Source organism: Kogia breviceps, chromosome 1 (genome assembly GCF_026419965.1).
Source record: "Kogia breviceps isolate mKogBre1 chromosome 1, mKogBre1 haplotype 1, whole genome shotgun sequence".
NCBI classification, from domain to species: domain Eukaryota; kingdom Metazoa; phylum Chordata; class Mammalia; order Artiodactyla; family Physeteridae; genus Kogia; species Kogia breviceps.
In genome coordinates, this window is record NC_081310.1 from 34634370 (window position 1) to 34661977 (window position 27608).

Consider the following 27608-nt stretch of genomic DNA (forward strand, 5'->3'; position numbering starts at 1 on the left):
TGTCTCCCATGTGTGAGAGGAACAGAGCAAGTGAGTGAGAATGGAGGCTCATTGGTATGAGGACCATATGCACTGGTTTTTCCAGGATAGCCCTTATGTCTTTTAAAATCATAAAATACACTTGAAAGACTTTTGATATATGGATTCAGAAATCCACAATAATTATTTTTTTAATGTTTTATTTTATTTATTTCTTTTTGGCTGCTTTGGGTCTTCGTTGCTGCACACGGGCTTTCTTCTAGTTGCGGCGAGCAGGGGCTGCTCTTCGTTGCGGTGGGCATGCTTCTCATTGCGGTGGCTTCTCGTTGCGGGGCAGGGGTTCTAGGCACGCGGGCTTCAGTAGTTGCAGCACGCGGGATCTAGAACACAGGCTCAGTAGTTGTGGCACACGGGCTTAGTTGCTCCGCGGCCTGTGGTATCTTCCTGGACCAGAACTCCAACCCGTGTTCCCTGCATTGGCAGCGATTCTTAACCACCAGGGAAGCCCCAATAATTGTTATTTTATGAACAATTTATGAAATGTTGTGAACGAAATTACTGGTTCAGAATTACTGCCATGAGTTTACTGGGATGCTTCCGTAGAATGTTCCTCTCTGGTGTTTAACTCCTCTTCCTCCCTCTTCTCAGATAGTTAAGAGTGTAATGTTATCAAGGCTCTTAATGATGTGATATGTAATTTAGGAGTTAACTGCTGTGTTATCTTTCTTGTTCTATTTAAAAGATAGGGTTTACCAAATTGTAGTAATTTTCACTCATTATCTTAAAAAGGCATACTTTGAAGGGTAAACATGAATTCCAGAATTTAAGAGTTATAACTTGAGACCCTACTACTTTCTTTAAATTAGAGCCATTTTTATAGGTTTCAGAGAAGCAAAATTTCCTAAAGCATGGTTCTCAATACATTTAAAATAAAAAGGTTTTCTCAAGTTTTTTTACCTCTGCATAATTCTACTGAATTATAGCAATTGCAGGTGGTAAATCTTTGTACTCACTGAGAGCACAGCTGGTTTCCAAGTCAGCTGATACAAATCTCTGATTGGAATTCCTAGAACATATTTCATTGCTAGATTGGCATTTGAATTATAGAGTAAAAAGTCAGCTATAAACCTCTCTCATTCTTTGTTTGGATTTGGCAACATAGTATTCTCAAGGAGCTTTAAGTATTCAGCAGCTTCCTCTTCTGAGGCATTGGCACAAAATGAACTCAAGTTATTCTGACCCAGGCCATTCCCAGTGACCTTTATAAATGATGTTTGGGGTTTTGTATTTCTAAGAGCTAAGTCAGCATTTTAGAAGTCCTTGATAGATATAACTCAGTCTGCCAGACAAGACCTGGGGCCACTCTGTACCAGGGTAATTATACCCCTTCTCAACATCGATCTATCCCAGGCCAGACTTGAACTACTCTCTGGAGGGATGAAGCAGGACACTATTCTCCCGTCTGCCTTTACCTTAATGTCAGGCTACTTTTGCAAGCTCCTAATCCCAAACAGTTGTCTTGAAAATACAACATCATCTCTTTACGCAGTTGATCAAAAAAACAGCTGTGTGTAACTACATATATGCAGAGCTGTATAAGAGGTATACAGTCTGCCTTTTGTCCTTAAGAAGCTTGTAGTCTGCTTGAAGGACTAAGATTTACATGCATAAAACAAATGCTGATAAAAGAACATAGTGTATTATTAATGGGAAGCAAAATAAGTGACCAGTGATGCATTCTCCAGAAGTCCCAAATTTTTAGAACAGTTCTAATTTTAAAGAGTCTATACAGTTGTTCTGCGATCTCTGAATGTATTTAGGACCTGCCATATCTCAGTTTGCCTTTAGCACTGAGGAGCAACACATACAAAACTAAAAAAACAAAACAAAAAAACCCTGCTAGACAACATGTCCAGATTTTGAGCTAAAAAATTGTAGTCACCAGAACAAGAGTGAAAGGAAGTTTTTGCATGACATGATTTAAAACAGGGGGCCCACTGGGATTTATCAGTTAAAAAAAATCAAGCTTGGTAAAATGAACATTAAGCACATACCTTTCTGACAAAGGGTTGATAGTCTCTTATGTGGAGAAGAGCATAAATATAATATCTCATTACAGTAATTCAAGGTGTTGCTGAACCAAGGGGCAATAATTATTGCCCAAGCCAGAACAAGATGGAAATGGAACAGACTGGTGTGAACTCAAGGATGACAGTGTGGATGCATGTTCAAAGATCACACATAAGAGAGCTCTTTTCAAGCCAAATGACTCTAGGCATCTAAAATAGAACCATAATTAAGCAATAAGATGTGACAGAGAGCACATTTCTCAATGATTATAGCATGCCTCAAGGGATAAGTCACTAGGCCAAAGGTTCATATGAGGAGTGAAATAATAACCTTGCAATGTATAGTATCGCTCTCTTAGAGGGAAAAGAAGAAGCAAATGAATAATGGGAGTTAGAAGAGTCATTTCACGAGCTCTTATTTCAGTTGTAGGGTTACACTGCCATATGCACATTACATGTAACCATTAGTTGTACCCCGTATCCTGAAGCTCTGTATTTACACCAGAGCCTTCACCTAATTTAAAACCCAGAATTGTCCATTTCAAATTTTCTTAGCCAAGCAAAAACCAAGTAATTAAGACACAAACAGACTGGAAAGTTCATAGCCGTATATGTGGAACTACAGTCTGGCAGAACTATAATTACAGTTGCTCAGACCTGGCTTTTATAACTGAAAAATAACTGAAGTAACCACACTGTTATTTTTTTTTTTTTTTTTGCGGTACGCGGGCCTCTCACTGTCGTGGCCTCTCCCGTTGCGGAGCACAGGCTCCGGACGCGCAGGCTCAGCGGCCATGGCTCACGGGCCCAGCCGTTCCGCAGCATGTGGGATCTTCCCGGACCGGGGCACGAACCCGTGTCCCCCGCATCGGCAGGCGGACTCAACCACTGCGCCACCAGGGAAGCCCCACACTGTTATTTTTATTATCTTGGCTCATTTATCTCATATGCATTTCCCTCAGAAACTACCAGGAGACATGGCCCCAGTGTCACATAGGTCCAGAAAGGTTTCCAGCTTTCTAGTAAGCTTTCCTTTCCGTACTGCTATGCTGCTGGTGGAAGATGGGGAGAACTCTAGAGCTAGTGACTAACTGAACCCCACAGTATGGTGGAGGTGAGCCTTTCACTGGAATGAGAAGTGCGATACCCAGTATTCATAAAGTGGGGTAAACAGTTTCCAGACTCTGACGAATGCCCTGAAAAGCCCAGCAGACAGAGGTAGGTATCTTACTGCCAGATGTCTCTCCATGTTTCTGTGTTTCTTTATCACTTTGGAAGATAGTTAAAAATCTGAACCAACGTCAGAGGACAAGATTTTTTGTGGACTTTAATGTCTCCCTATACCAGTGAATTTTGTCTCAGGCTGTACCCTGGACAAAATGCTATGCAAACAATTTATCTTAGATAGTCTAGGCCCTCTTGTGACCAGTGCTCTCGCTCAAAATCTGTTCTTGAGAAAAGATCTGAATACAGTTTCTATAGACTGAATGCTTGTGTCCCTCCAAAATTCATATGTTGAACCATAACCCCCAATGTGATGGTATCAGGAGGCAAGGCCTTTTGGAGGTGATTAGGTGATGAGGGTAGAGCCCTCATGAATGGGATTTGTACCCTTATAAGAGACCCCAGAAAACTTTCTGACCCCTTCCACAATGTGTGAGCATGGCAAGAAGACAGTCATCTCTGAACCAGGAAGCAGATCCTCACTAGACCCAGAATCTGCCAACACCTTGATCTTGGACTTCTCAGCCTCTAGAACTTGAGAAATAAATTTCTGTCGTTTATGAGTCACCCAGTCTATGCTATTCTGTTAATTTTTCAGACATTTGGTCATGTCCAAAACTTCTATGAGCATATTTGGTCCATGCCAAATGGTTTTGGATGGGACCAGATATCAAGGACCTTTTGGCACGGACCAAATGTCTTATGGACCAAGTGTCTCTTATGGACATTTTGGACAGGACCAAATGTCCTTCAAGTTTCTATTATAGCAGCCCAGACAGACCAAGACAATGGTTACTTACATCTTGGGGAAAGTTTAAGTCAGTAGGTTACTTTTCCCAAGGGTGTCTGCATTTTAATGTAATGGAATATTTTAAAGTAATGTATTTTAATTTGTGTAGTGGAAATCTTAACCCCCAGCTAAAGGAATTTCAAGCATCAGAGAGCAGGTGTGAGAATAGTGCTACTGCCTGGAGAGGACTTGAGGAAATCCTGAAATCATACCCTACTGCATGAGCTGAGAAAGGAGTCCCTGAAGCCTTTATTGCTCATGCTGGAATAATCCTCATTTGAGGAAAATTACTCCAACCTGAAAAGAAACCAAGTCTGCCATTCAGGCCACATATACCAGTTAGTTGTAGCTGCATAGTAAGCCATCCCAAAACTTGGTGTCTTAAAACAGCAACCACTTTTATTTGCTTATGATTCTGTGGGTCAATACTTTGGTCTAGGCTGTGCAGAGAAGTTCACTGTGATTGCTGCGGAGCACTCATGTGGTTGCAGTAATTCGGTAACTTCCCAGGGCTAGATGATCTGAGAAAGCCCCACTCACATTCTGGCAATTGGCGATGCCTGTCACCTGGGCTTTTTTCTCCATTTAGTCTCTTATCCTCAAGAGGGTAGCATGAATTTCTATTTATGGACGTCCCGGGATTCTAAGATGGCAAGGGTGGAAGCTGCAAAGCTTCTTGAAACCCAGGCTTAGCAGTCACATACCTTACTTCTGCTGCATTCCACTGCAAAGCAAGCCACAAAATTCGAGCAGTGGCAAAATTTACTCTACATCTTGATGGGAGGAAGAGAAAGGCACTCTGAAAAGGGTCAGTCATACAGAAAAGGAAGGAACTGTTGTAGCCATCTTTGCAAACAATTTAGCCACAGTCTGCACCCTCCCCCTCGCTACTATAAGTCACAGCCATTTCACATGCAAAATGTACTCACCGCCTCCCCTAAAAGTCCCTTCCCAGTCTGGTTTCAGGCATGGAATCCAGGATCTCATCCTTTGATCAAGTCCAGATATGGATGAGTATTGCAAGGCTGATACATTGAACAATATCCTGCAAACTAAGAAAGTTTGAGACCAAGAACTGAAGTAGGTGACTCCATAAAGTGCAATTATGAAGTTTATTATGGTAACTTACATACAGGCAGAATCAAGCTGATGATCCAGAGACATTCACAGCTTCCCTCTGTACCATCAAAAAGGGCACAGGGGAATTTAAGGGAGTCAAAGCTAAAAACAGAATCTGACTACTAGGGAGAAGTATGTCTGTGCTGACAGGAACCAGGAGGTTTTCCTTGCCTCCACCCCTGGGGGTCTCATGATCACTAATCATCTGCATCAGCAAAAGGCATTCTTCCAGTTTTCATATTAGATGAAGGCAAGAGTAAAAGTTGATAGGGAACTTATCTGGCTTGGGTGCATTCCTTGTGAGGAGGCTAAAGCTCAGTGATGCAGAAAGGGGAGGGGGTAGGACTGCGGGCCTAAGATAGAGCTGACAAAATGGAGTCAATGTGGTTCAGCCACACAGTGAGGCTCCTCAGGTGTAACTCCTCCAGTGTGGCTCCTCTTAATCTAAAGACCTATGAACTAAAATGAAAAGTTACCTGTCCTGACCACATATCAACGTACAGTGGTGAGACAGAACGGGATAGCTTCAGTAGTCATTCCCTTTTAAAAAGAAGAGGAACATGAGGCAAACAGAAGGCATTCTGAAATCTAACCTGAGGTATGTTGTCAGGTCTCCCCCTTCTGGGGCCAGGGAAGGTAATGAGAGCCTAGTTCTGCTCTCTGGGAGTGGCTCCCTAGTTCACAATTCTAGCCTGCACACTTGGAGATGTCTTCCCTTTTCCAGAAGAAATGACCCATGTTTGCAAATGAGTAGCTTTCTCAGCCTGCTTCCTGTCCGTAGAAACTGGAGGGTCCAGAGGTCTCTTTTCATTTTGGAAAGTCTTAGTCTCTTTTAGTTTGAACTGGTGGTGCTTTTGTCAATTCAGTTCTCTTGTATATGTCAGGGAGCTGTGACCCGGTGTCTCTACTGTGGATTGAATTATGTCCTCCCAAAATATGTATGTTGAAACTCTAACCTCCAGTGTAACTGTATTTGGAGATATGGCTTATAAGGAGGTAGCTAAGGTTAAATGAGGTCGTAAGGGTGGGCCCCTGATCTGATAGGATTAAAGTCCTCATAAGAGACAACAGAAAGCCCTCATATTCTCTTTCTCTCCCTCTCTCTCTCTTTTCCTCTTTCTTTCTCTCTCTCTCTCTCTCCCTCTCCCTCATATGAGGACACAACAAGAAGAGGGTCATCTGCAAGCCAGGAAGAGAATGCTCACCAGAAATCAAATCATCTGGAACCTTGATCTTGGCATTGCAGCCTCCAGAACTATGAGAAATACATTTCTAATGTTTGAGCCATCTAGCCTATCGTGTTTTGTTATGGCAACCCAAGCTGACTAATACACATATATGAAGCAAGAACTGGGATGCTGTTATAACAAATTCCATCCCAACAGCTCCAAAACCCTTAACTTATTCCAACATCTGAAGTCTAAAGTCCAGTCTCATCTAAATATCATCTAAATCAGGTATGGCTTACATAAAACTGTACACTTAAAAAGGGTGAATTTCACTCTATATAAACATGCGTCAACAAATAAGACTTTGAGAAAAAAAATAGTGACTTAAAACAACTACTTTATTTTCTCATCATTCTGTGGGTCAGCAGTTCGGACTAGGATCAGAGGGACAGTTCTTATGTTCTATACACAGCATCAGAAACAAATAAAATGATTTTTGTTTTAAAAGGATTAAGTTTTAGGGATGGTTTTTTACACAGCAATAAATAATTGATATGGTGCAGTAGATTGAATCAGGAGCTCTTGTTTTTATATGAGGCAACAGAAATACAAGTTGGCCATGAGGGAGGTCAGCCTCCCTTAAGGTGATTAGCAGAAACTCTGTCCTATCTAAGGAGGTGTGTGCCATATCTAAATGTTGCCTAAACGACCTGATCAGAGCCTTCATTTGAGGAAGTATTCAGTGCAGAGAGCAAAGAATTGTGGGTTAAATTCAAATCGCTACCCAAAGGGAAGCTGAGCTACTTTCCCAGAATTGCCCTTGCCTGTCTTAGGGTCTGGTTCTTGGTTGTTATCTGTCCAGGCTGGCATCCTCTTAAGTCGTATATGGTACCACTTGTCCCTCGTATTCAATTCATGTGGATTACATCTTCAACATCGCTTGGACCAGACTGTGGGATTCTGCCACATCTGGCTTCCTCTTGACCATTTCTATACCTCTCAGGACCAAAGAAACAACTCCATTGCCACTCTAGGACCATGGAAAATTCTCTGAGGCAACCCATACCCTGTTGCTCTAGGTGTGCCAGGCAGTGTCTCTGGCACAATGCTGGGTAGAGGGGATCTTTGGGAAGTTTGCCATCTTTTGGCTTCCAACCTCGAAATAAGGCATAGGTCTCCTTGTTCTCAGAACCTGAAAAACCCATGCTTAACCCAGGATTCAGCCTGGGGGCGGGGTGGGGGGGCAAGAATAGAGTGCAAGAGTCCCTTTCAGGGAGTCACCAGCATCTAACCCTCTTGCTTTGCTTTAGAATGGCCTCTTGTCTCCCAGCCAGGGGAATTTTTATTTTACATGGGCAGGAAAATATTGGCTCAAGTTGATCAAATATTCTTCCAAATCTTTTTTGTCTGAAGCCTGAAGCTCTGCTTTTTAAACTCTGAAAGCCAAGAATTTGTCTCTTTTGTTCTCTGGTTCTGCTGTGACAACCCTCCCTTGAGGCAAGGAATGACTCATGGTCTGGCTGCCCGGGTGGGGGAGGGTCAAGGGTAACAGGAAATCACGGGGAAAAACACATTTGTTAAAATATAAAAATATTATCCTGCTACACTAGGATTCCTAGTCTCTTTCTCATTCTTTGTTCAATGACAAACCCATCTTTCTCCTTTCTTACAGTCTTCAGCATTAGAAAGGGGTCTTTGGGATGTAAGTAATAGAAGTCAACCCATTTTTGCCCACCCGCTCCCTGAATGAAATGCAGGTGCTGAGAGAAGGAGCGGGAAGGATTGGAGACAGACAGAAAAGTAATCATGCTTCACGAAGCCACCAAGGACCTAAATTTCTATCAGAACCAAGCTTTCTCTGTTTTCATGTTGGCTCTGTTTACGTCATGGCTTTCTCTGGCCCCTCTGTAGGTAGGGCCTGCATTTGAACTCCTCCTGCTACTGTGCTGAGACTGAAATCTTCTTGTTCTAATATATGAATTCTAATGGAACGGATCCATCAGTGTGGTCAATGATCAAGCAACAATAGCTAAGAGAATACGTGTAGGGAAGGGCAGAATCCCATTTTACAAAGACTGCCAAGTGCCCAGGCCCAACAGAAGAAAGGAAAATTCTTGGAAAAAAAGAGGTTGGACAGATAGCGCTTCAGATGTCTAGTTTACTGTTCTCTGGGTGGAAGTGACTTCACCTTTCCAAAACTATCTTAGCAGCTTATTTGTACCTATCATGTAGTACCCACCAGACTACTCATTTCATAGCTATTTAGGGATATGTCTCTCTTCTAATGGGACAAGCAACCATGGGCAAGAACTTAGTTTCTCCTCCCCACAAAGGCAAACACGGTGCCCTGCAGAGTACAGGATTCAAGAGCATCCATTGAAGAATCAATGGGGACTTCCCTGATGGCACAGTGGTTAAGAATCTGCCTGCCAATGCAGGGGACACAGGTTTGAGCCTTGGTGCAGGAAGATCCCACATGCCATGGAGCAACTAAGCCCACGCGCCACAACTACTGAAGCCCGCGCACGTGGAGCCCATGCTCCGCAATAAGAGAAGCCACTGTGATGAGAAGCCCACATACGGCAATGAAGAGCAGCCCCCGCTCTCTGCAACTAGAGAAAGCCCTCACGCAGCAACGAAGACCCAACACAGCCAAAAATAAATAAGTAAATAAATAATTTTTTTTAAAAAAAATCAATGAATGGGAACAAAAAGAGTTAATTGAACCAATAAGCCCTCCCCCCAAATCAATAGATACTATAAGGGGAGAAATATAAGGCATTTACATGACAGATATAATTTTGAAAAAGTATCCAGATACCTTCTATTATATGCTTATATGCTACAATTTTCTTTAGGCAGGGAAAGAGTTAAGCAGTCTTACACCATGTTCGTGGACTTCTGACATGATATAAAACACTACAATTTTGGCTTTTCCATTTTAGCTGACATAGTTTAAGTTGATGAATATTTTGATTTGTGCCAGTCTCAGGCAGTTTTAAATGCTATCCCTGCAGGAGTCAAGAAGTCCAGTCATAATCATAACAATATGCTTGTCAGTCAAAAGCACCGGAAGATTGTTTAGGTGCAAAGAAAGCATTTTCCCCTGAAAGGAAACAGGGCAATTGAAATCACCCACTTTTCAAGGCATTGAAGTCAAAACTGTTACCAGCTTCATGGTGTGAAAATCCAGGTCTCAGCACCCCCTTGGTCAGACTCCAGTATGTCCTGGGGCTATCCAGCTGAAAAACAAGTTACAGTCTAAAGTTCAGAAGAAATTAGACTGAAGGGAAAGCACAGCGATCAAGGTTGATTTCCCCATCATTATTTGCAGGTCACTATTTCAACAGGGAATGTATAATGAATTCCCTTCCATTTCTGCAGTCAGAGCACCTTGGGATAGATTTGCAGAGCCAACTAAATCAGAGAATTCCTGCAATTACATGAGATCCTGGCAGAAGAATGTGACTTTTTTTCTTCCTGAACCGACCAAGCAAATAATACTTGATAAAATTGACCTAAAGGTTATACCATAGGAACTGTTTGCGTTAGAGCAGGCAAAATTAAAACATCCACATAGTATTGGGTTCATTAGAAAAAGGGGAAAAGCCAGAAACCAGTGTGGGAGAAAGAAAGGAAGAAATGAACGGCCTGAAGAAATGGATTTCAGAATTGGAGGCAGCCCAGAATTATTCAGATCTTCGGATATGTTGATGTCAGGACCTTCTTTTTTCAAAGTTAGTGTGACCTTAGCCATTCCGGCTGCTCAACAAATTTGCTCAGCAACTCTGCCCCACCAGAGGAAAATTAAAAACAAATCTGATATGCCCCTTCTTACTTTATTGCATCAATAGCAGCTTTTACATGGAAATGAACTAGTTAAATAAAAAGTTACTATAATAGAAACAACACCTTTCACCCCCAAAGAATTCCATATACCCCATGCTGATATCAAAAGAATCTCCTCATGGGAAAGAGCAATGTGGAAAGCAGAGGGGCATGAAAATCTGGTGTTCAGAGTCCACTGGGAGCTTCAGACAAATATGAAACAATGACTTCATGTACTAGATAAATTTCTCACATTCTTCAACCAGTTTTATTGGCTAAATACTCATGTATCCAGTTATATGAACACCAAGCCCGCCCAAAGAAGAATCTGAGTGGGTATTAAAAAATATATCCAGGGTAGAAATCTCATCATGGGCTGACCCTTTGTCCAGCAATTAACCAATGTTCCTATTAGCTGGTCATTGTTGAAGTCATCTAAAAACATGTCCGTGATTATCCTCTATCTCACTGACAAGGAAATCATAACTTTGAAAAGGTAAAAAAATCTTTTAGCAATAATAGAGCTGGAGGACATACACTGTGGCTCTGTCTCTTTAGCTCTGTCTCCAAATTTTTTCCTATGAGAATCTTTCTTTTCATTTAGGCCATTTCTACTTGTCATTAACCAGGCCACGCACACATGTGCCTCTGCACCTTCAATGTGCTCTGTTTCCCCTTTTTTCTCTTGTCTAAGCTCTGTCTTTCTATCCTTCAGACTGGATGCCTCCATGAAACTCTCATGGGCTGCTCCAGGCTTTCCCAGGTCTCTCTCATCTGGATTCCTCTGGTACTTAAGCTAGTCTGCGTTGTCCTGTGATAGCTCATATGATTTCATTAGCCTCTTAAGGCCATGAGAGATCATAGAAAGTGTATAGGGTTTGGAATCAAATAGACTTAGTTGGAGAGCTGGGACCTTTCCCTAATAAACTGGTAATTTAACTCTGCAGTTTCATTTTCTCATGTGTAACCTGGAAATAATAATATTTAGCTTACAGAGTTCTAGGAACATCAAATAAAGTCATATATACAGAGTACCTGGTCCCTTACACTACAAAGTAAGTCAGAGCTTTGTCTCTTGTGTTCCCTGCTTTATCTTTGGCACCTAGAAGAGTTCCTAGCACAGAGCAGGTTCTCAATTAATGTGTATTAAATGAATTAATGAATAATCAGTGTGCAGTAAGTGTTGGTTCTCGTTTTTTGTTTTTTTGGTTTTTTTCCACTAGCCTGTAATTTTCGGAGGACAGGGCTTGTGCATATATCTCTTGGTATACTTGCTTTGATGAGTGTTTCAAGGAGCTTTGATGAGTGTTTTCTTCCGAGTCCTTGGTCTCCTTGTTTGATAACTAGATGACTCTCAATGGCACATAAAGATCTATTCATCGTGGCAGGTAACCCATTTGTCTATGGACTTCAGTGCTACTCCCCACTGCTGGAAGCAGCAACACAGTAAAAATAATAACCATCTTGGAAAAAACAAGAAAGCTATAAGAAGGTGTTTGACAAATATGTATCATTTACTAACCTTTTCCACCTGTCCAGCCATCTGAAAAATATACCATAAAACTCAAAAATAAAAGTTAAACAATAAATAATAAAGGTATTGAAGGAGGAAGGAAGGAAGGGAAGGAGAGAAGGAGAAAGGAAGGGAGAGAGGAAGGAAGATAGAGAAAGAGAGGAAAAAGAGAAAAAAGAAAGGAAAAAATGCCGTGAACATATCGCTATTGCCTCAAGGCTGCGTGTCTCATGTTTGTTCCCAGGACTCTCGTGACCATTCTGGCTCAGGCTGGGAACAGCCTCAGAGGAGTTCTAAAGTCCCAAAAGTACAGTGGTATTTAGAGTCCAGAAATCTCATAGCACGATCTTTTCTTCAGAGACCATGCCAAGGCACCATACATACATCACAAGCACACGCTCTCTGTGTCTCTCAGAATAATAAACTAGATCTGAGAGCCTAGAAGATGCCTTCTTGATTTTAACCCAAGGACTTCAGAATTTTTTAAATCAACTTGGGCTGCGATGTCATACACTGGAAAGACAGTTTAGAGCAGTTAAGACAGGATTTCCCTTGGCATAATGGAAACCACATGCACTATTATGGATTTCGAATGCACCATTGAGGTGGGTACCTGATGCTTTGAAGAAAAGGAAGCCATTTCCAACCACATTTCTCCTGATTTATGCCCAAGCACCAGAAGGTCCAGACAGGTTGGGAAAGATCTGGTAACCAGAGAAGTGACAGGGGGTAAGAAAGTATACTTGGTAGAAGACTGCAAACTTGACTCTCACCTTAAATCCTTGCCTTGGGCAATGTGTGCATTTCAGATTTTAAATCATGTTAGTAGTTTAAGTCAGATTGAGGGTGGAAAAACTTCATAGCTCTATGAATTAGGACTGGATTGTTTTGGTAAATACATTTTCTAAGTTGGACAAACATAAATCAGTCCTAAAAAGGCACCCATGATTACAAGCAGGTCTAACGCCCTTCCCCATTTTCCACCCATTCTTAATTCTCTTCTATTCACATTTTTTTCCAACCAGAAAAGTGGGGGAAAAAATGAGGATTTTTTTAAAAACATGCTGCACTCAGCCCCAAAAGAGAACAGAAGAGTCCAGGATGACTCAAGGACACAGGTGACTGCACGTGTCTTAGCAAGGAGGTCAGGACCAGGCAAAATCTGATGGTGGATACAGGAGAGCTTTTCGTCAGACAGCAGGGAATGGAAGTCCTAGATTTCAGCCTAATGTCCAAGAGCTGGCAACAGCTATCGCCTGGCAGCTGGCATTCCACAGTGCTGTCCCGGGGGGCCTCCACAACTGCACCCATGTGCCTCATCTTTCTCCTTCTCTTACTCTTTGCCCTATAATCATCTGGTGCAGGAAATTCTAGCTGCCTATCGTTTCAGTTGACTTTTGTTTATCCATGGAAAATCTTCATATTTGTTTTTTATTAAACCTTGGGTTTTGACCTTAGTATATTTTCTCATGATTGTTTTATTCTTTATTGCTGTCTCATCAATAATGGTCTCACCTTTGAATGACTGTGTTATTTCTATTAGCAAATGACTTTCTTCTTCAAGTCTCATCAGAAATAGAACAATAGCACTGAAAGAGAAGGCACTAGGGTCATTTTGTCCTTTTTCATACCGTGGTAAACTGGTCAAGTAGGTTGGAGAGTTTTTGTTCACCAAATCCAGTGGTCTTGGGAAAAAGCTTTATGTGTGTCTATTTCCAGTCTTTTATCTATTTTTAAAATTTGATTTGAATTATCTCCCCTTATTATGTTATCTACCATTTGTAAACATTTTTATGAGTAAAACCTTCTTACTTTTATGGTTTGTGACTCATCACAAGTAATTCACTTTTCCAGTTGACTGAGGCTATTTTAATATTCTATATCAACTACTGCTTAAGTTAGTTACTGAGTTCTGAGATCTGATGGAAAACAATGATTCTGTTTGTGAGCATCGTGTGACCAAGGTACTGTTAATTGGTTGAAATTTCTTGGGTTCTCCTGGGTCACATCGCTAGTAAGAAGCAGATTACAGCCTCATCTTCAGGAAAATTAATTTAGTCTGCATTATATATTTTATATAGTGCAACAAAGTTTCCATTTATTTACTAAATAAATGACAAGGTCCAATTTGTCAAATTCTTGAGACAAAATCCTCCACAAATGTCTGTTCATTTAAAATGATCAAAATCAAGCTTACATGAACAAGGTACCCAAGTGTTGTGCCTAGCAACCTGGCAGTTATTTATTGTTATGTCCGCTCTAACAGGTATGATTAGCCACATATAAAAATGAAAGGAGGTTCAGAAAAATGAAGTAACCCATCCAAGAACATATAGCTCTAGTATAAAGGACTCAGGATTTCAACTCATGTCTATCTGATTCTAATGCCTTGCTATCTCCTAAATAGATTGTTACATGAATAATAATAGCACTTTATAGCCATATAGAATGTCAGAGCTCTCAAGCACTGATTTCTTTGGATATTTCTGACAATCAGTTAAGATTGACAAAGCAGTTATGATTTCTATTTTATAGCTGAGGAAATGGAGGATCAAGAGGTAATGCAATTTATCAAAGACCCCTGGCTCCTGATTCCTACTTTGGTGCTTTTTTTTAGTACATCCTACTGTCTCCTGAGGCTTCCTTCTGGGCATCACCTTTTGCCTCGTTCCCTACATCTCTCTGTGGTGATTGTTAGCCCACAGTGGATGATGAAGATGGGGATGATCATGCTGATGAGGAAGAGGAATAATGCCATTACACACACAGAAGCTGTGTATATTTTTTCTATGAAAAGGTATATAATTGCTCCCACCTTATGATTATACATATGGCCTCTTTTTTGCCTGATTAACAGATGTACTTTTCAGGGTAAAGTAACAAAAATGCATAAATACTAGGTCTCAAAATTATGTGCTTCATATAGTTTAGTGTGTAGCCTAAGAGTAAACCCTGTTTAGATTTCTCAGAAGAGGAGATGGTTTCAAGAGATTTAATCCATTAGGGTGATCTCCTTTGATAAATTTCATTCTTTGAATGTATAATTCTTGAATATCTACCGTATATCAAGTGCTATGATACTGGAGATGCATCACTGAAAACCAACAAAATTTGATCTCCGGATTGAATAAAAGAAAGTATATTGATAGGTGGGGAGGGGATGGGTGAGAGAAGGGGCAATGCACAGTATCCATTTTTTACTTTTGTGTATCCATAATAATGTGTATACAAATGTGTCACAGTTGAATATCGACTAGAAGAAAGCAGTAGTAATAGATCTACTGACAATAACATGCATGTTGAACCTTAAATCTTGTGTCATGTAGGAATTCTGAAATTTTATTTTTATTATTAATTATTTTTATCTTAAAAGAGTCATAATTCCTCTACTCAAAGAAAGGATTAGGGGGGAAAAATCATAAGATCCCCAAATAGAAATTGGATGAGTGTAGCTGGTATGGACTTTTGAGCTTTTTAAACTGTGTTATGGGGAATGTGTTTATGACTATAATTATACTAGTCTCTTTGGGGTACAGACACATATGCTAATCAACTGGGCTCTAGACCTTTCAGTTTTTCCTGGACTTAGAGACTGTGACACAGGTGACACAGGTAAAATTTTAAGGGAAAAAGTCATTGGTTCTGTCCTCAATCTTACTTAGCTGTTGTATTGTTTGCTCTTTCCTGTAGTCATTTTTTTCTCAAGCTTAATAATTACTAAAAATTTCTCAAGCATAATTTGAGAGTATCTGGAAGCTACCTTTCATTATAAGTAGAGGGCTTATAATAAGGATCTCTAACCTTAGAACATATTATCTTTTCAAGTGTCAAATTCTCTACCTCATTTTACCCAGAGCTATCATCTGAGAAGCATTTAGCTTTGAGTATACAATTTAAAAGACTTAGTCAAGAAAGCTTGATGTCATGGTGTTGCATGGTCATTTGTAAGGGAAATGGAATATCTCATGGATTGATTACTGGCTTAAGATGCAGGAAAACAAATAATAATGTAGAGCCAGTCATGGTACATCCCGTTAGTAAATGGACCTCACAAGTGTCACACTATGCCCTACAGAAACATGGCAAGGGTATACAGCAAATAGTAATCACACTGTGGCTAGCTCATGTATAATGCAGTTAGTCATTCTAACTCAGCAACTGCATTATAAAAGTTTGCTTTGGTCCAACTTGTATTACAGAACTTTTAACCCTTCCCTCAATACTCCGCTTTCCCAAATTTCCAAATAGTTCTAAAACTTTGAAGAGCAGCCTCTCAAATTCTTCTGAACAAGGTCTCTCAAACCACCATGTACCACCCACCCTACTCTCTGCTCCTCTGTCTATTTCTCTTTAGTGATTTCTCCGCAAAGCTTGTCATCACAACTACTAAGGCTGGGCTACTTCCTGCCACTGAGGGACCCAGTGGCCCCTAAGGGCCACCCTGTGCCACATTGTCCTGCACTGAGGAAGTGGAGAAACCTCTCCTCCTCTTGCCCTCATAGATGTGTATTTGTGCGACCCTCTGCTACCAAGATCTTAAAGGAGGCTGTCTAGCATTCCAAACTCCTCAGAGGGATTTCTTACTTTTACACACTTTTTCTAAGATTCAGACAGTAGTCCATGAGCGTTGCTGAAAAGTCTAGTTTCTCAGAGGACTTCATGCTGCCCTCTGGTCTTCACTCAGGGCCCCTGGAAAACAGATCCTGAGGCAAAATTTCCCTGGTGATGCTTTGCTTGGGAAGTCAGAAAGAGTGAGGAAGAAAGAAGGGAGGAAGGGAAGGAACAGGAAGCAATAATGCACTGGCTAGTGTTTTGCCACAATGGTGAAGAGCTATAGCTGTTTGCAGCACTGGTATATCCAGCAGCCACTTCTACAGATAGACTATAATGCGTCAGAGCAGTCCATGGGTATGAGGAAGAAGAGGAACTTTATCTGGCCAGCTGCCACCTCTTTCCCTTCCTCACTGGTTGAAGTTTGCCCTATGGGGTGGGGCTCCGCACCTTTCTGGATTACATCATCTCGGCGGAGGCTAGGATGTCAAATGCCATCGTAGATATGGTATGTGTAGTAGGCCTGTGGTGTACTGTTTTATCCAAGTCCGAAAGCAGTGGGAGGAGATAGAAACATGTGGATAAATGACTGGCAGCTGAGGGGGAGGACTTGGCATTTGCAAACAGTAGACTGCTCATGGCAGCAGGGGAGTTGCCAGGCTAAGTTGGTAGGCTGGGTAAAGCAAGGCAAGTAAGGGGGTGAGGGTGCAGAAAGTGAGAGGCTCCAAGGTAATCTTGAGAGATGCTTAGAATGTGCCACATCACCTCCAAGTCCCTCCCTTCACACCTCCATCCCACTCTTTACTGACAATCTTGGGAGCATTCAACCCCCCACCCCGCAGGGCTACCTAATTCAGCTCAAGACTTGGTTTTCTTTGAGGTTGGTGCTATATAAACACTGTCCATTAAAATTTGACAAGGTGTCAGGTATGAATCAATTATGAGGCCCCTGATCATCTCTTTTTAGCAGAACTGAAGAGTTAATATGAATAGAGTTTTAATTGAATACTATTTCTCAGGGACTTGTTCCAAAGTTTCTTTAAAGATGAAGAAAAAAAAAAATACCTGACGTCTTATATAATCATCAACATGGCACAATGAAAACTGCTATTATAAATAACCTAGAAAACCTAATCCCCATCCCTAAGACACCTCAGCCTCCTTTGAAGAGAAGCAAAAAGGATGTCCAAATGTAAATAAACTAAAATAAAAACCAATACACCCTGAGGGATGGGATTGTTTATTTCACACAGTGGAATGAAAAGTGGTTTTTGTTTGTTTGGGTCTTTTTAGTTTGTTTTATTGTTGTGGTTTTAACTTCTCCATGGTTAGGACTCAAGTAATTTTCTTCTTTTCTGTTATAAGTTGCTGGCAGGCTGGTCAAGATTCTGTTTCATTCTAATGGTTAGAGAAAATGATCTTCCTGTTCCATATTCAAAGATAAAAATATCTCCCAGCTAAAGAGATTGTCAATGCCAGGGCCAGGTCCCTTTTCAGGAATTTCCTTCCTGGAATTGGCCCTTCAACCTCTGAAATAACAATTGTTTTTTAGCTTTTCTGAAATGAAAATATTTACCAACAGGGTTTGATTGTACAACATTGCATCTCCTTCTTTGGTCTGCTGGGGTAGCTCATCAGACAGGCTGGTGGTGAGCAGGGAAAAAGCCAGGAGGAAACCTCTGTGGGCAAAGAAGGAGGGAAGGAGAGAGTGAGCAAGAAAGAAGAAAAACCCTGACTGTTTGACATGCACACAGGAATTTCAAAACAGGCTGCAGGGCTGAGTATCCAAACAGAGGAGACGTGTATCAGATGAAACACCCATGCTTTGATCTTTCTTAGAATGTAGTTCTTTTTGGCAAAAACCCTTTCTCCTCCATACTCATTACAAAAAGGAACTTGTCGTTGCCAATCAATAAGAATAAAACAATAACAATAGTGTTAACACCTTCCCAATGGGAAAACAGTGCTGGGAACTGTGCATGCTATCTGCTCTTGGCTTGGTTTCATATTTTAAAGGGGATTTGGCAAAATAATTAGATGCTTCTGTCTACCTCTGTTCTATTCTATCCAAACCGTATGCAGCTTAATAAACTGATGTCAGAACAATTTGGCAGGATGCTTAGTGATAGCCTCTCAAATGAATGTATAATTAGGGCAGAAGTAGCCTTTCTGAAGGATACTTCCTATCTCAATCCCTAGTGTATTAACAGTTAATGCTGAGTAATGCTAATACCAGGGCAGCGTTGAATGGGATGACGTGGTGGTGGAGTAAGGGCATTACGTCATTTGATCGTTTTCCTCTGACAGGAGTGACATCCTCCAGGGGCAGAAAGCACAACCCTGATCCAAAATGTCAACACTCCTCCTGGAACAAGGCAGTTTACAACACGACAACATTTTCATCTGTGGACTAACCTCAAGGACAATCTGCTATTTGTTAGATCTCCCTTATTTTTTGAAACTATCCTTAGACATGAAAAAAGGATTATCATTTGATAAGAGAGGAAGGTGAAACTCACTTTTAAAGAGAGCCCATTACATGTCAGGCATTCTGCTAGATGCTTGAAAATTTTCTTTCTTTTTGTCTTCATTATAACTTTAGCTGGTTCTGTTATTATCCACAATTTGGGAATGAGCAAAGCATGAGTTAAGAAGCAAAAAAATTAGGCATTTGTCTAAGGTCATACATCTAGTAGGAGAGAAGCTACAAAAAGAACGATGAGAACAGATCCTATATTTGTCTTTGTAATGGTCACAGTGGTGCACAGCCCAGATGACCCCTTCAGGACCAAGGCACCCCTTCCCCCAGCTGTGGAAAGTGTTGGTTGCTAATGGCTCACTGGAGATTCTGTCTTCAGGAATTGCCCTAGGCTAAAGAGAGTGGTGTTGCCAAAGTTCGTGTCCCCTTCCTGGGGGGCAGCCTGGAAACAAAGTCTAAGAGTTATGGGAGTACAAAGAACTGGCCCGCAGGCCTCAGTTGGGAAGAACTGAGGCCAGAACTCCAAATAGGATCGGCTGAGGCCTTTGTTGTGTCTGTATCACATCCAACGGCTCTCCCTACCCAGTCCTGCTTCCTTCACCACTTAAAGTCCTTGTCCTCAAACATACTCTCCAATAAACTTTGGCACACACATCTTCATCCCAGACTCTATTTTCTGGGAAATCTGATCTTTGACAGCCTTCTGGAATGTATATTAAAAATGAAAAAAACATAAACAATTTAAATGCTAGGACATAGAAAAAACATAAACAAACAAATAATACACTGCCTCGTCATTTCAGTATAGTGGCCCTAGTATTCTACACAGGAATATCTAGAAGTGACACTCTTAGTCCAGGAAGAATGTTGTAAATCATAGGATTTTACTCTTTTTAGAACCAAAATGAATGTTAAGGAAACTTTCTCTCCCATCCCACTTCTATCCACTTTCATATTACAATTTAAAACAATAAATGAGGCTTTGAAAAAGTAACTGACTTGGTTATGATCACCCAGCTATTTGGTAGATGAGGGCCTAGTGCTGAATCTAAGATGTCACTATGAAACACAGAGCCAAGGTCATATTAAACTTTTAATTTGATTAAATTAAAATGCTTTATGGTACATATTATGTGCAAGAAAATCATTAACTCAGAAATGTCAGGTTCTTTCATGCCAATTTTAGAGTTAGTGATACATAACTATTGCTTTTACAAATATAATAAAGGAACTTAATGTCACGGAAGCAAACATTATCCTCTGCTTATCCTCTGATCAAGTACTGGATCTTACTTGATTCTACCTGTTTTAACCAAGTAGTGTCTTTTACACATAATTCATGCAGCTTTAAGTGATGCATTTTCTCTCCCTGCCACCCTGTGATAATTTTAATTTAAATTTCACCATGTTACACGATAAATTTATTTTCCTTAAAAGGAACAACTTCAAGTGTGCCTTCCAGAGCTCTGGGAGTTCTTTTTCCTTTCAATTAGTTTAGTTTATAAGTGGGGATCCGGGAAACTGAAAGAAGATTCAGTTGCAGAAGGGAAAACTTTGTGCATGATTCTGATCCCCCTAATACGTACACGTGCGTGTGCACAAGCACACACACACACACACACACACCATCCTCCATCAAGAGGTTAAAGGACCATGGCCTTTTGTTTCATGGGATGGATTAACATTGCTGGGTTGCTTGCAGGGAGAAAGGACTTTCCAAGCTGTTATATGCTGGATGTGTTGAGAGTGCATGTTTATGTAACACCATATTTTTTAATACAACTGACGGTCTGTCTTGAGATTTAAGTGTGTTTTGACAGTTTTTATGCACCTGTTAATTCAAAGCTCTTAACATATGCCAGTTAAAAAGAGCCAGGCACTGAAACATCTAGCTTTAGAGGCTAAATATGGCTCAGCTGCAATCCCAGGCAGGCAGGCTGACAGGAACAATTCCTTCCTCCAAGATGGAAATCAGCTGTAGCCTCCTCTTGTGACTTGAACAAACCATTTCTAGGTGGCGAGGGTGGAAATACCATTTGATTTCCCAGGGAACAGTTATCAGAGCCAACTCAGGTCTTCAGCCATGGTTGGTTACTCTGGATAATATTCTGTTGTGTTCAAGTGGAGGACTCAGGATTTGGAAAGACCTTTATGTTCATCATGGTGTCTATTTAGGAGAGCTCTCCATCTGTTCTCTGCTCCACACCTTCCCTTCATACCCACCTACCCACACACGGCAAAACTGAGGACACATGCCTGAATTGTTCCAATGCTAACTCCATGGTTTTTAAGAACTAAGGCCATGCATTTCTCTACAACACAAAGAGCAATATTTCTGGTGTAAATAAAGAAATAATTCTCGTCAAACTTAAACAAGGATGATTAAGGGATATTCACTTTAGCACTAGACACATGCCAAAAGATAAATGATCTCTCTGTGCATACAAAGTACCTTTGTACTCAGCTTTAAAACAGCATAGAGTGGAAGATAAATAAGCATTTGCCTTTACTGTTCTCTGAGACTGTTTGGGGCAAGGTATGGATTTGATACATTTCAAACATCTGGTACATTTCCTCTTGAGGGTACAGAACAATTGCTGTCCAATGGAAGTGTAATGCAAGCTACAAATGTAAGTCTCTGCATATGTAATTTGAAATTTTCCAGTAGCCACATTTTCAAAAGTAAAGAGAAACAGGCAAAAATAATTTTAATACTGTACTTATTTAAGCAATATCCAAAATACTATCATATCAATGTGTAAGCAATTAATGAGAAATTTTATGTGAAATTCGATGCGTATTTTGCACTCACAGCACATCTCTGTTTGGACTAGCCACAGTAGCCACATTTCAAGTTTTTAATACCCACATGTAGCAAGTGCAGTTCTAAAATGTTGGTCATGAAAATGTTCCAACAAATGGAAAATAACATTTAATGACCCTAGGAATATTACCAGAAACTGGATAATGGCCAGGGGACCTGTAGACAATTCACCAGCTTCTTCTCTTTTTTACCCTGCATTACAACACATTTCTTTTCATACAATTGTTTGAATGTCCTTCTCAGCTTCACAGTGATGATTATCAGATTCCAAGTAAATAACTATAGAAAAACAGAACTATTAAAAAGTGGAATGAATTACCTAGATGGAAAAGTAGATTTCATGTCATCAGAGTATTTGAGCAGAATCTAAATGATTGTCTGCAGTGATGCTATGGTGAAATTCTGTTCCATGTGGCTGAATAGCATAAGGTAGTATACACAGCAGCTAAGAGTTTGGGATTTAGAGCCAAGTAGAACTGGGTTACAATCTCACCTCCACTATTTGTGTGGTAGCAAATAATGAGATTTAATTGTCCCATTTGTAAAACAGGAATAACCACTTCATAAAATTGTTATGTGAAATAAATGAAAGAATATATCTATAGCTCTCACAATGTTCAAAAAGATATTATGATTATTACAGCATAAGAAAACCGCCTATGGATATTTGGTACTAAAGACAGATGACACATAATATTAAGCATTTAAGACATTGTGTATCATGTCTCCTTTAACTTCTACAACTGCTCTAATATCTATCATGGTTATAGCAAGGTCATCAACTGTTAAAGAGGATGACAACTAGACTTCAGAGTGATTTGTACCAAAAATGGTTCACTTCAACAATTGTGGTTTTGTTATATTTTTAGGAGAAAAGAAAGAACTAACTTTCATTGAGTGTTGATGTTTTCGTTTTTTTTTCCCTGTTTCCCGTTTGTTTTTTAAAAGTACCAAGCACTTTCTGCATCTTATCTTAAAAATCCCTTGAGGTGGTGTTCTTTTTAAAGGGTGAGTATACTGAGGATCTGGGAAGTCAAGGGTGCAAGGTTAACATGTAGTGTGTTAATATGTGCATCCAGATCCGTCCGACTTTAAAGCTCGTGCTATTTCCACTACATGGGAATGGCCAGATTTGACTTTCACTTATCTGCAACTGTCGATCAACAGTAGAAACAGAGAGAAACAGTATTTCAATCAGTACTAAAATACCAATATTCTGGCTTCTAAATTGATGGTGGTTAAAATACATGTCCCCCCAACTACCATCATTTACCCAGAAAGGGGGTTAGTGCTGCATCTATGGATCAACAGTGTTATCCACATCACAGTCTGCTTAGGCACTGCTGCTTACTGCACCACTGAAACGTTCACCCCTTTGAGGAGCTCACTTCTGATGGAAAAAATACTGGAAATTGGGACACATAAGTTGAAACATATTTCAAGAGACTTCTCTTAGAGGATGCTACACCATGTTCTCAGGGCAACACTGGTGGCCACCCTAGAGGTGGGAGCCATGCACACACTTCTCCAGAATGACTTTCCAGGTGTGTCTATCCTGATAAAACTAGTTTAAGGTTGATGTTGGGGTGGGGGGGGGCGGGGTGGAGTGGAGTGGCAAGAAAATAGATGTACCCTTTAGACAATCATTTATGGTTAATCACTATCAGTGTCTTTAGAACATGTCTGCCATAGAAGAAAACAAAAGAACGAAAGCCCCTGGCAGCTGTTCTAAGGTTCTTTACTTCATCAAGTTCAGTCTTTGTAGCTTTGCAGAGAGAGGTCCAAATAAGAATGTCCATAGTATGGCTGTGATTTTCAGAGGAGTCAAAATTCCTCAGTTTTGATCCTGGGACAGAGATGAACAATCCAGTTGAAACTGCATTTGTATTTCTTATCTATAATGTATTCAATTTAGTTTAAACAAACTTCTGTGTTTCCCTTAGGTGTTCTCACTCCAGAGGAACTGTTTCCACAAATTATATGTAATTACCCCTTCTGGTCAAAGGTGATAAGGAAATTAGCATCACAATGGCAAGTTTTCTCTCTGGGTGTTGCCAGCTCACACAGTTCCATGAGTGATTTGAGTGTGTTAAGCCTCCGTTTACAAGCAGGAAGGCTCAGCAGAGCCCATGAGGACAGCATTAAAAATTCCTGATCATAGACAAGCATTTCAGACATTCATTACCACACAAGCCATCAGTGGATTAGATCGAATAAGCCAAATACTTGCAGACCTCAGCCCTGGGGCTGGTTAGACTATTCAAGTAATGCAAAGTCAAATGGGCCTGAGTTACACCATGCCTTCTTTTGAAACAAGCCAATGAGCCTCTATCTCCTCATAAGGGGTGTTAGGATACTAGTTGAAAGACAGTAGGCCCAGACATTTGGGTTTTAGCATTCTATTTGGTTATAGACAGTAGGAAGTCATCTAGTGAGTCAGCGCACACACACACACACACACACACACACACACACACACACACACACACACACCATTTTTTAAAAATGTGTTAAGTTAGAGGAGGTAGCCTTTTGGGGGGAAGATAAGTGTGTTCTCTCCACTATTCTAGAAGAATGAAAGTAACTCATCTTTTTCAATAAAAAGAAATTGCAAAATATCCTTCCAGAAATAAAAATGAAAAACTATACACACACATGAATTTCTGAGTTAGATGCCAAGTACTGCTCTGAAACCATGTGAATTTTTCTCTCGTGCATTTGTCAGCCTGACTCCAAACCATTTTATTCTTTCCTCATTTCTCCCCTCTGCTCTGTCTGTTTTTAGTTAGTTGCTTCTTGGCATAGCTTCCGTTGGAGCAGAGAGTGCCTGCACTTTCTTCTTTTCTTCCTCTCTTCTTTTTCTTTTGTTTCCTTTTAAAACTTCTTTTTTTGTGTTCTTTCTCCTGAGCTCTGCAGTGACTCTGCAATAGTTACTAAGACCAGAGCAAACAGGAGGTATGTGTCTCTGGAGCTCACTCTGTCCCCCTCCATCAGGCCTTCATACTACACATAAAGAGCAGTTCAGTGAGGGGCACAGAGACATGTTCACGAATGCAAATGACACGCATGCACGTTGCCCATGACTCACTTCTCTGCAAGAGCCTGCAGCTCCCCCGCCACATTCTCTTGTCAGTGGACTTGCCCAATGGCGCCATTTTGTGTGGAGGAATTCCTGCAGATGAATCCTCCAAGCTGCTTTTGCTTTTAAGAACTAGGTTTTTGAGACCCAGAGTGTAGAGGTTGCGATATTCATGTATTTACAGAACTCCATTACATTTTATTAGACCTCATTTTTAACTGACTTTGTCACAACATGTTTCAAGTTGTGGAAAAATGAAAAATAGAATCACACTAGCCATGCAGCCACATAGAGACCTGAAAAGAAGATGGTGGTTTTAAATCTAAATTTAAGCAAACAAGTTTTGTTTGAATACAGAGTAAGTTTTAAAAAGCATCATGAATACACAGAATATAAAATGAAACACACTGTAAGGGCACATCTTTGTTCTCATTCTTTTTGTCTGGGGAGCTGGAGTGGATTTAGCTGGTATTACTGTTTCTAGCAATGTTTGATCAGCCTTTGGAAAGGACACAATATTAGAACACACTCATAAGTGTACTTTGGTTCAGGAATGTTAAAAAAAAAAGGGCCTTCCCTGGTGGTGCAGTGGTTAAGAATCCACCTGCCAATGCAAGGGACACGGGTTCGATCCCTCTGGGAAGATCCCACATGCCGCAGAGCAACTAAGCCCATGTGCCACAAATACTGAGCCTGCGCTCTAGAGCCCGCAAGCCACAAGTAGGAAGCCCACAAGCCACAACTGCAGAAGTCCGTGTGCCTAGAGCCCGTGCTCCACAACAAGAGAAGCCACCGCAATGAGAAGCCTGCGCACCACAACATAAGAGTAGCCCCTGCTCACCACAACTAGAGAAAGCCCGGGCTCAGCAACAAAGACCCAACGCAGCCAAAAATAAAAAATTAATTAATTTTTTTAAAAAGAAAGAGAAGTCAATGCCTTTAACAAATTGAGAGTTACTTAAACTTGAATCAGCACTGTAGTCTTAATGAGACAATAGAAATTGGCCTATTTGTTCCTGTCTTACCCTTCCCAAGTTCACGGACATTCAGCTTTTTTTAAAGAATTAACTCTGAAGCATGAAGCCCACTCTGTCTTCAGGTAAAACTTGAAATAAGAAGATTCTTTCCCTCTCTAGGAGAAGTTTTTTCAAAGAGACATAGAAACACAGAGGCATTTTTTGATGATGTGCATAGGACTTATGAACAAAATTTAAATCTCCATCATGTATAGAATTTTAAAATATAATCATGTTAATTTCAGGAAACAAAAATAAAGGAATCAACACACACAGATGCAAAGACTGATGTAGGAGAAAATCATCTGAGGTATAAAATGAGAGATGTGAATCGGAATGACTTGGCTTGGCTACTTGCAAGAAAAAGTGTTCAAAACTTACCCTCTTCAAGTATGCAGCCTGGAAAATGTCGTTTCAATCACTTCTGCAGTTGCTCTACTGAGTACTTTTGAAATATCCTGTATCTACAGATGACAAGCACCTCATCAGGGAGGGAATGAGCCTGTGACCATGTCTACATGATGCCAAACACTTGGGTAAAAACTGAAACCATTACACCAGTGATGCTTTTCAGACACTCAGCTCTTTGGCATTGTAAAGGGAAACAATTGAGATTTTTCAGTTTCATTCTGATATTTGTCATTGTGTAGCTATAGTCAATGGCTAGATAAGTGTATGTTTACCAGAAAAAAAGTTTGAAAGTTATATATATGATAGGTAATTCAAGAGAAGTAAATTATAGGGAAGATACATAAAGTAAACAGCTAAATCATTGTGCCATGTCACCTATGTGTCTTTATTAGAAACAAACACATAACAGGCACAGGTGCAAACATACACTCAAAGACCAATTTTTAAAAATCCAGTTAAGTGAGATTTTCCCTCTACCTTTAGTTATTTGTTGTGATGTTATCTCAATCTTATTCATCCATACGCCAGACAACTCCTATGAGAATAAAACTTTGTAGAAGTACATGCCTTCTCTTTGTAAATCTGCAAAACATTTTTCTTTCTATCGCTTGAAATATTGTCACTGTGGTTTCAGTTATGGGCAGAGTATATTTTCAAGGTACTGCTCAAATCCAGAATGCTCTGAGCCTCTCTGTTATTTTAGTGATCATATGGTTGCTGAAATGCAAGACAATTTATGTGCAAAAAAAAAAAAAAAAATCCCAGCTTCAGTTTCTAAAATATACTTACTGTTTTTTCAACAGAAATAAAAATTGTATCCAAAGAACACATGATTAATATTCTTACGTTAAAGGATTCAAAATCAAGATGAGAATAAATATTTTGTGTTTTGGTAGCATAATATATTTGCTAACAGACTTACCTTAATGTCTCTTAATTGGGAGATGGAGAAATAAGGGAATGCATTTAAAGTGAAGAACCACTTTACAGTTGACTTATTTAAAATGGATATTTAATGATTTCTAAAACATTTTTAAAAATAAATGGAAAAGAAAATGTTTAAACTATTTGATAAAAGCTGCTTTCAAAAGGCACATAGCATACTACTATACTAACCTTTTCCCTGAGCCTGCCGTTCTACAGAAATTCTCCTAACTATAAGGCAAGTTCATAAACCCCACACCAGTAGAGACATACTTGTCATACCCAATCTTGCTATCTTCTTAGTTATTCATTTTACAGGAAAAATTCCCCTTCTTATTTTCTAAATTTTTAAATGAAACTGCCTCTAGGTAATATGTACATGAAATGGCATTCATTTCCAATATATTAAATGTCATAACTGAGGTCATTTTAAGATTGGAAAGAATCAGTGTTTTCAAGACAATGCACTTGAATTATCTGTGCAAAGACATACATGTACTTAAATAAGGTTGGAATTGTATAGGATTATTTATAAAGTTATAAATTACATTGTTCACGAAAACACTTGAAATGGGCACTGAGAAGCCATATAATTAAATAAAAATTGAAAACCTTTGAACATGTCCAAATTGG

General features: G+C 40.1%; 1 protein-coding gene and 1 long non-coding RNA gene across 2 annotated transcripts in view; one reads left to right on the plus strand and one right to left on the minus strand.

Annotated features, from left to right (window-relative positions):
* Window positions 1-18609, plus strand: part of GORAB (golgin, RAB6 interacting) — a 42463-nt gene extending 23854 nt beyond the window's left edge. The window contains exon 5 of the mRNA XM_067030533.1: window positions 18550-18609. Coding sequence (XP_066886634.1) covers window positions 18550-18586 — 37 coding nt within the window. The 3' untranslated portion in view covers window positions 18587-18609. The remainder of the gene's footprint in view (window positions 1-18549) is intronic.
* LOC136793879 (uncharacterized) lies at window positions 163-5108 on the minus strand. Its single transcript, XR_010839920.1, has 2 exons — window positions 4992-5108; window positions 163-359 (listed from the first exon to the last, which is right to left on the minus strand). It is a non-coding gene; the product is annotated as an uncharacterized lncRNA (long non-coding RNA).
* Window positions 18610-27608: the final 8999 nt, after the last annotated feature.